General features: G+C 43.0%; 1 protein-coding gene across 1 annotated transcript; it reads right to left on the reverse strand.

Moving 5' to 3' along the window:
- Positions 1-279: 279 nt before the first annotated feature.
- On the reverse strand, positions 280-6,432 carry si:ch211-37e10.2. The gene is made up of 5 exons (XM_026361022.1): positions 5,755-6,432; positions 4,871-5,564; positions 3,798-4,351; positions 3,432-3,498; positions 280-3,192 (listed from the first exon to the last, which is right to left on the reverse strand). The coding sequence occupies exons 2-5, from the start codon at positions 5,538-5,540 to the stop codon at positions 1,655-1,657; spliced, it is 2,829 nt and encodes a 942-aa protein (XP_026216807.1). The 5' UTR covers positions 5,541-5,564; positions 5,755-6,432; the 3' UTR covers positions 280-1,654.
- Positions 6,433-8,898: the final 2,466 nt, after the last annotated feature.

The raw sequence follows: 8,898 nt of genomic DNA on the forward strand, positions 1-8,898 counted from the left end.
AAATCATAGAGAAGATATCGGAATAATGGTCACATGAAAGGTCAAATCATGTGGCTGGATGCGAGTGCTGTATGTGCATATCATGCTAGGTAACATACATAGATGCTATTAGCCAACATTAAGTCTTTTATCTCTGAATGGATTGATCCTGACATTTTTAGGTCCTATTTCCTAACTTTAAGTTGACTTTTTATAAATGAATAAATACATTAATACATGAATAAAACCAACAATACAACTTAGCTTTTACAATCTATAGTTAAAATCCTTGTTCTGACATAATATTTATACATTTTATTTGGCGTTGGACATGAATACATGCATTGAAAGGGAGAAGAAGAAAGGGAGCCCAAGCACACGCGCAAAGAAAATCGCTAAACATAATGAAGTCGATGGGGAACTTCAGTGGCTTCTGCACTGCCAACTCCCTGAAACACTTAATTATGTCTAATTGTTCAGAGGACAGACCCACACATACACACACACAGAGGAAATTAGGAACAATATACACAGACGACTCTCTGCAGGGAAATAGCATGTAGGAAAAAAATAACAGTGTAAAGGTTGCACATATACTATGCTGTAAACTATGTGTGCAAATAAATATCATACAAGCTATAACAAATGAGTATTAATACTGCTTACTCAGTGCATTATAATATGTTTGTTATATTTTTGCACATGTCTGTTAAGTGTATGGATTCTGTAGTGTAAATATAAAGGTTTTGTTGCATAAAAGGAAAATAAATACAATAATAAAAAAAAACAAGTATAAAAATGCTACTCCTGCTTACTGAAGTTTACAGTACATCACATAAGTTGATAACTCTTTTCATGACAACCTCTTCAGAGCATTTAAGGAACAGTTTGATATTTTGGCAGATATATGTATTAGCTTTAACAAGCAGCTACCGTAGCTTTGTCCAAAGGTTTTAAAATACACCAACCAGCACCTTTTTGCATACAGAATGCAGAATTTTGTTAGTGTAATGCTTAATGTTATACTATGCACCATTGTTTATTTTGTGGGGGTCACATGTCACGACTCTTTACGGCAGTATTTTTTGTAATTTGCTCACTGTTATATTGCTCTTCCAAACTCTCCTCCAGCATATTTCTGAAACTGTTGAACTGTTCCTTTAATTCCTACTGATGTAATACATATAAAGTGTTGATACATACAATATGCATTGTCAACATATGCAGGGAATGAGGAATATACATATTAAATCGTTGCAAAAGTAGGCATGCTAATGTGTGTGTACACACGCATATACATACATATATAGCAACACTGAACACGTATGTACACACACTCACACATACTATACAAACTCACACACACACACTCTCTCAGACAATGTAGAATTGGTCACTGCTCAACCAGCCGAAGTACTTCAAGCAAAAGCAGTACTTACAGTTTGTTAATCATACTCTAAATAAAGGTTTTACAATAAAAGTCTAAACAGGTGAGGAAATTTACATTTAGAACAATAATATGAAAAATATATGACATAGATTAATACTAGATTTTTTTCAGTTTGGTAAATTGTTGAATCTGCTCCGCAATTCAATGTTGTGCAAAACTCTCTTTTTTTTTTTTTTTTTTTTTTTACAGAGTGTGTTAATGATAAAAGCTCTGTCTCTTTTTGGATCACACTGCAACCCAGAGGATGGAAACGTTAGTGCCTCCCTCGTGTGTTATCTGGTTAACTCGTCCGCGGACACAGTCCAAAGTGACATAGACAGCTGTGCCATTCTGGACCTGAAACGAGGCCCTCAACCCTATACTGGCCCATTCGCTTCCTTCAGGCATGTAGCCAGACACCTGCTGAGCCACAGGACCTGCCTGCCCTCCCCGACCCAGAACCTCCACTCGCTGCAAAGTGAGTTTTATTATATTACAGGAGTGGATCAGCTTCAGGTTGAGGGCTATGTTTACGGTGCCTTTCTCGTGGAATATAAAATTCTTCCGACTGTTGGGTTCCCCTGAGCGGGCCAAATGAACCTGTGGCATGTCTGCGCTGACTTGCTGGAAAAACAAGGGTTTATTCCGAACTGCTCCAGAGGGAAGACCCGTCCTGGACACTGTGGCCGTCAAGGCCGACGACACAGCTGAAGGAATCCAGATAAGGCTCAGCATGCTGATACCAGTGCTGTCGCCAAAGTAGCGAATGTTGCACTGGGACGGAGATGTTATCTCAAAGCTGAGCGTGTCTCCGCTGTCCACACTCACTGCACCAGAAAGAGTGATGGACGTGTCCCTGTAGTTGACCCCAGTCTTAAAGGACTGGATCACCTCCTGGCCGGTGCCATTTTGGTTAGTATAGGCAATCAGGGAGAAACCCTCTCGAATGCAAGTATGGCCCATGGAGTACAGTGCCTGCTGAAGGACAAACTTTACCACACCACTTTCTGTGAAGCGTACCCCACGGCTGTCATGAGTCAGGCTGATCATGTAGGGGTCAGACACTGAGTTTATGCGGAAAGTTGGGCGGTAGCTGGTCTGATAGTGAGCCAGGAGGGACATCTGAGCTGTCATAGCTACAGCTCCAGTATCATGAGACAACCAGAGGAGACTTAAAGAGGGTGCGGTGATATGGTAGAAGTTTAGATCCTTGCTCTGGTTGCAGTGTTGGTTTGGACTCTTCAGCAGCAGGCTGAAGGTATGATTAGGCTCCACCTCGACTCCACTGCTGACACTGACCCCCTGGAAGTACTTTCCATCTGGCTGCTCAATTCGAACACCACTCAGGTCCTGACCCTCCTCCTCCTGGCTCCCGTTAAGCCTCATCCCCACCTGGAGGAAGTTCCTGCAGCTGTGCTTTATCGCAAAGTTATGATCCAACCACACCAGACCATGCTGCAAAAACTTCACCAGACCTGCCTCGTTTGACAGCAAATCACTGCTCTCCTTGCCTTTGATGTTTAGCTCGAGCCCGGGAAAGATGTGGGTGCCAGAGGTCCTGGCAGAGGGAACTGCCACATTCGCTGCCCAACTGTGGGAGAGCCGGCTCTCTGAAGGCTGGCCACAGACTGCATCGCTAATGGCTGTGCAGGGAACAGTGACAGGCTCTCCATCACAATCTGAACAGGCCTGGCACTCCTGCAGCTCCTGGTTGTAAAAGTATTCGTGGCCACACAAGCCCATCACTGCTTCTCTCTCAGATACTCCCAAACATCTGAACCCTCCTGTGCAGTAAAACACACCAGAGACAATGAAGACACAGGAGAATAAACAGCTCTGCAGATCTGATTCAGGACGTTCTGATCGTTTGGTCAGTTCATTTGCTGATTTATTGTTACTAATTGTATTGACAGGATCAAATACACATAAAGAAGTGGGAAGATCATTCTAAAATGAAAATACTATGGGTAGTAGTATTACTTTCACCCACTTACTTAAAAAATAAGCAATGCGTTTGACTTACCTGGTGTGTTCAGGCACTTCACTCGCTCCCCACAAATGTTTGGTAATTCAAGACATTCATCTCTGTCCTGTGATATATACAAATAACATTATAATTATGAAGATGTTAATAATCAGTTCAGTATAATTTGACTGTATTTTCTTAAAGCCGACACCAGATATAGTTCCTTTGAATAGAAATTGCAGATAGCTGATATGTTGTGGTTGTGTTCAGACACAACAACTGTAGTTAATGAGTTAAATATGTAGACTATGATCTAGTTTGTTTGTTTGTTTGTTTGTTTGTTTTGAATTGTGAGTGATATCACGCCTTGAGTATGAATATTTTCACCAAAAATCTTATCCTTAAAATGTTTAAGGACATTACCTGGCACATTCGGTCTGCAGTAGGGGAGCACTGGGAGATCAAAAAGAAACCGGGTGGACACATGGTGCATTTCTCACACTGAGGTGGGTCCCTTTGAAAGTCACAGAACTCCTCTGATCCACAGGGCAAAGGACATCCCAGCAAAGGTTGAGGAAAATGAGCCTCCCCGACTACATCCATCACCTTTGAGTCCACTTTTTGGGCAGAGAAGGACTTTTGCAGGTGGCTGCGGGCCTGGCTCTGGAGCCCCGCCAGGTGGCTCTCAAAGTAGCTTTGCAGCTCTCCCTGCAGACCCTGGAAGGAAACCTGTTTGACAGTGTCTGATAGGAGGCTATACTGGGCCTTCACCATGTCCATCTGCTCATACATTTGTCGCTGCTGCTCCAGGATCTCCCTCTGCTGGGACAGCAGCGCATCCTGTTGGTCGACAAGTTTCTGCTGCAGGTTGCGGATGACCAACTGCTGGGCTCGCAGGGCCTCCACCAGCTTCTCCTGCCCCTTGGCCAGCTGCAGGTGCAGGATGAGGGCATCTTCTGAGGGAACTTCGTTCTCACCTAAGAAAGGGGCCCCACATGAAAGATGGTTGGACAAGTTGTTACCGTTAAACACCACAGTGGAGGAACTGATGAATGAACAAGGGTCGATTTTGAAGTCTGATCTCTGCAAACAATGCTGGCGCAAAGTGTGAACACCCTGTGATCCTGCTTAGCCCAGCCATGCAAGTACACTGGAGGTTTCCTATGGACCAACATCAAAGCTCCCTACATTTTATGGACAATTGACTCTGAGACATTTTTCCAGTTGAGCTACTCTAGTTGCTCTGCAGATATCATCTTTGAGCTGAAGGTCAACACAGCCTTTGCTTTCAGACCACTGGTGGTAAAAAAAAAAGTCAATACATAGAAAGAATTGATTGTTTCTAATGCAGAACAATAAAGATTATTACACAACAATAATGTCTTATGAAAAAAACATTAATTGTGCCTAATGTGTGTTCATCTTTTTGCACTGAAGAAGAACATTTTGAAGAAGTAAATCTATCAACTTTAGTTATAACAATGAAGGCAGCAGACCTGGCTTGATGTCACATGTCAGCTGGACACCCAAAGGCGCGCCGCCAAGTTCCGACGAGGGATATCCAAACTCCGGAAAATCGCCGAGAAACTGCGCGGCTCTGTCCGACAGATGTACAGGAGGAAGCTGGCTGGCGGAGGAGGAGACGCTCTCCTCAGACACGGTCGCACATCCGTCTCCCACGCAGGACTTTATTCGAGCTTTTGGCCGTATCATCAGTGGCAGTCTGCACTCGATGCCTCTACAGTCTCGGGTGTCGTTAGTGGGCTGAAACTGTTTCGCAAGAGCAGCGCAGTCCGCATCGGTGCATCCTGCAGGTAAAACTTCGGGCGCACGGATTCGTGCGCCGCCGCCGGTGCCGCCGCTGTGCCGCCCGCGGACGGGCTGCACGGCAGGATAGACTTCTGACGCAGCCCTCGGGGCGCTCGGGTACACATGGTGTTGGCTGCCAACTATCTGCGCCGCTCTCCCCTGTGTTGTCGGGCCGAACTGCCGCGAGGGTCTGGACGATCTGCTCCCGGGACAGTGCGCCCCGGTGCACGGTCTTGGATCGCCCGCGTCCGCGCCGTAGCAGTGCGTCCCCCGGCAAATCTCTGCGACAGCTTGCGTGGTGCTGTGCAGCGATGCACAGGAGAGCAGCAGCAACAGCACCAATGTCCGTAAAACCATTTTGCATCGGATGTGCCTCTCTCCCTGCAAAACAGCAACAATACGAGTATTATAACAAGGAAAAGATCTCGGAAAATAACCCCGACTTGCGATTCAAATAGCAGAAACATGAAGTCCCCTTTGAGACAAAACCCTCCTGTGTCACAGCTGAAACCAAACTTTATCACAGTTGACAGAGAGACAGAGAGATCTGCAGCTCCTGACAAGACATTACCTTCAGCTCCAGGGTTTGGTGACTGGCTTTTCCCGACTGTCAGTAAAGAATACAAACATTAGACACACGCATTACTGCTGCCTTTCTCCATGCGTGACCCACTCTGGGGGCTTCTGCACCACAATGTCAGTAGCCTATGTGGCATTCCTAAGACTTAATTAGCATCAGGTTTCCCCGGCCACAGTTTAACCCTTCACCTTCCCTGTTCTTCTTTACAGGAATTCCCCACTGAGGAGCAAGAAGGCACAATAAAACAATCATGAACATAGAAATAACGCCCTCCATATTTATGCCAGATGCACAAACAGGCATTTTGTCTAAGTTATTCAGTCAGTCATCTTTCTCCTGGGGATTGTCACTTTTCATTCCCCTCACTGTTGACTTTCTTATGACCCTATATTCAAGTTGTAGAAGGTGACAGTGGTTTTTGTTTAGCTCATATCCAGAGTGTTGAGACAGCTGCTGGTCTTCAAACCAGTCTTCTCCATGCCCTGTCAACACCGCGCACCCCTCTTTACAGACAGAGCCAGCAAAGGTCAAACTTTTGTTGAAGAGATCAATGGCAGAAGTCAAGAATGTGAAACTCACAGCTGCTTTTTTTTGGACCCTGTCATTTTAATGCTTCTGCCCAACCAGACGTCCAGCGAAGGTTATCAGCTGAGGTGTAGTGGGGTGTTTGTAATTTTTACATGTTCTCGTGTACTTATTTTAGGGCCACACAGGTATGAGAGCCAGTTACGGACAGAAAAAGTATTAAGTCAAAATTAGCTCTTAGTATCTCACAGGTATGATGTAATATTTCATTGTTTTGATTTGGTAATTTAAAATGAGGACAAAATAATTAAGCTTTATCTCATAGTTTGGACTAAAAAATGTCTTAGTAATATTTTGGTTGTATGAGAACTAGCTCATAAATTGCAATAAATTGTAGCCTATATATCTGTTTGACTTATTCTTTCCAATGTTTGAGCAACTATCATGTTATTTGGGCTACTTGTCAACTAAATTTTATTATAATTCTGACTAATAAGTCAATAAGATAATTAGCTATGAGTTATTTATTGCAAAATCTTGACTTACTTACTATCTTGTTTTGTTGAACACTGAATTTTAAGCCTTTGGCTTAGCGAGTGAAATTTGAATTTGGTAATTCAATATTTCATTTTATTTAATTACCATTCTTTTTTTTTTCTCCTGTTGTAGTCCTGTTTGTTGAATTAATAAAAAATTACTTTTATTTGTGGCAACAAAGGGGTGAGGAGGTGGATGACTGACAAATGAGCACAATGATCACACTACGAAACCAATTTTTAATTGTGTGTGTGGTTAGGTTTAGACAACAAAAGCATTTTAGTTAAGATCAGGGAGAGATCGTGGTTTTTGTTTTATCTTTGTTTATCACAAGTTTTTTCATGATGTTTGGGAATATTTTATTGATGATCAACATGTTTGCAACTTGCCATCTTTCTTAATTAACAAAGATTATGCTAATAGAAAATGCAATTACAATGTTGGTAGGAGGTAGGTTGGTTGGTATTGTTATTTCATAGTCAAAATTGAAATGTATTTGTTGCTTACATTTTAATGTAATTTTTACTTTTCATGTCAAGTCTAAATTGTGTCTACAGTAAATATCTAATTACTGCATAAAGTTTTTCTCTTGTGGCATAAATGAGCTTCCATATATAGACAAGTCTAACTCATATTGACAAAAAGAAAGTTCAATTTCCTACTTCGTTGGAGACCTTTGGCAAATAAATCCTGCCAAGAAAAGCAAGGAGTTCACCGAAACCCAGACTAGTTGCACAGGTACAAAAACATCCAGCTAATATACTGTTCTGTTCCCGGTGTAAACTTGCAGTGTGGATTAAAGAGGCGGCGTGCATCAAAGAGAAAAGGCAGCGCAGGTTGGTAGCATGAACTGCCCCACACCACCCACTGAGGCATTTACAGTACCGCAGAGTACAAACAGAGGCCACTACAAATCTCTGATGTGCATTACATTTCATGTCATCATAGTGACAGTTGTCCCTTGTATTCAGTTAAGAAATCGTTTTACAATGTGCCCGCTGGTTTTGTCATTATCACCCTATTTTCTTTTAGTACCCAAGCACGAGAAAGACATTGAAAGGTGTGTTGGAGTACTCAGATTTTACATGATGGACACTAATGGCTTAAAAACGTGCCCTCTGTTAACTCAGTCACACCTTACCATCTGGGCTTTTGCGATTCTCAAACCAACAGACTGCTCTTTGTTGAGCAGGGCCGTGTTTGACGTGCACAAAAGTTAATAAACTTACTAAAAACAACAGTCTCCTGCAGTCGCGTGACTCCATGCTGTGATGTATGAGCTGCAACATCTACTGGCAAAAGCCATTACCAGTATTCACTCTGTTGGACCACCCTCAGTGACTGAGTGACTATAAAGACACAACACACCGAAAAATCACCCCTCTCTCTGCTGTCAAGCTGTTAATCAGTGTATTTATTTGAGAAACATTCTCCAAGACACCAGCACGCTCATGTTTAGGAGCTGCTTGAAGCTAATGGGAGGCTGCCTTTGGTGTCCATCTGTTTGTCAACCCCTGAGACATAGAGGAAATGAGGGTGGTTGGCACACATGCCTGTAGCCCGAGTGTTGGTTTAATACATCACAAGTCATGAAAGGCTCTTGGACTCGTTCAAGGTTATTTAGTTTCCCCCTGTGGTGCTGAGCTGCACCCTATGATGACAGGGTTTTGCCACAGAGAGGGTGGTCTGTTCGTTTCCCAGAGGTGCGAGATCTTGAGGGAAAATAGGACACAGAAATCCTAATAATAGCTAAACAAGGCAGATGGAAACTACTATTTTTTCTTGAATGATATGTGTTTTCCTTGCTGATTTTCGACCTTATTTTCCTCAAATTGTATTTGACACATCTTTAAATGAACGGCATGTTTAATCCCATCGAGCTGAGAAGAGATTTTAAAAAGATTTAATATTTTGTTTTTGGGCCTCCCATGTTGACTCAAGGACAAATGCAAATAAATAGAGCTATCTGTGTCTGCATGGTCCGATAAGAGCCAGGGGCTATTCATAGCTTGACAGCTTGGTTCCCCCCTGAAGATAACTGACCTTGTTGCACCACTCCAGTGTCTTACGACA

Source organism: Anabas testudineus, chromosome 2 (genome assembly GCF_900324465.2).
Source record: "Anabas testudineus chromosome 2, fAnaTes1.2, whole genome shotgun sequence".
NCBI lineage: Eukaryota > Metazoa > Chordata > Actinopteri > Anabantiformes > Anabantidae > Anabas > Anabas testudineus.

Excerpts from the sequence above, each read along its gene's own strand:
- si:ch211-37e10.2 (XM_026361022.1), bottom strand. The coding sequence starts at position 5,540 with ATGGTTTTACGGACATTGGTGCTGTTGCTGCTGCTCTCCTGTGCATCG. Across the intron at positions 4,352-4,870 it reads GACATGTGACATCAAGCCAG|GTGAGAACGAAGTTCCCTCA; the intron begins GTCTGCTGCCTT and ends CCCCTTTCTTAG. Across the intron at positions 3,193-3,431 it reads GAAGTGCCTGAACACACCAG|GAGGGTTCAGATGTTTGGGA; the intron begins GTAAGTCAAACG and ends TTTACTGCACAG.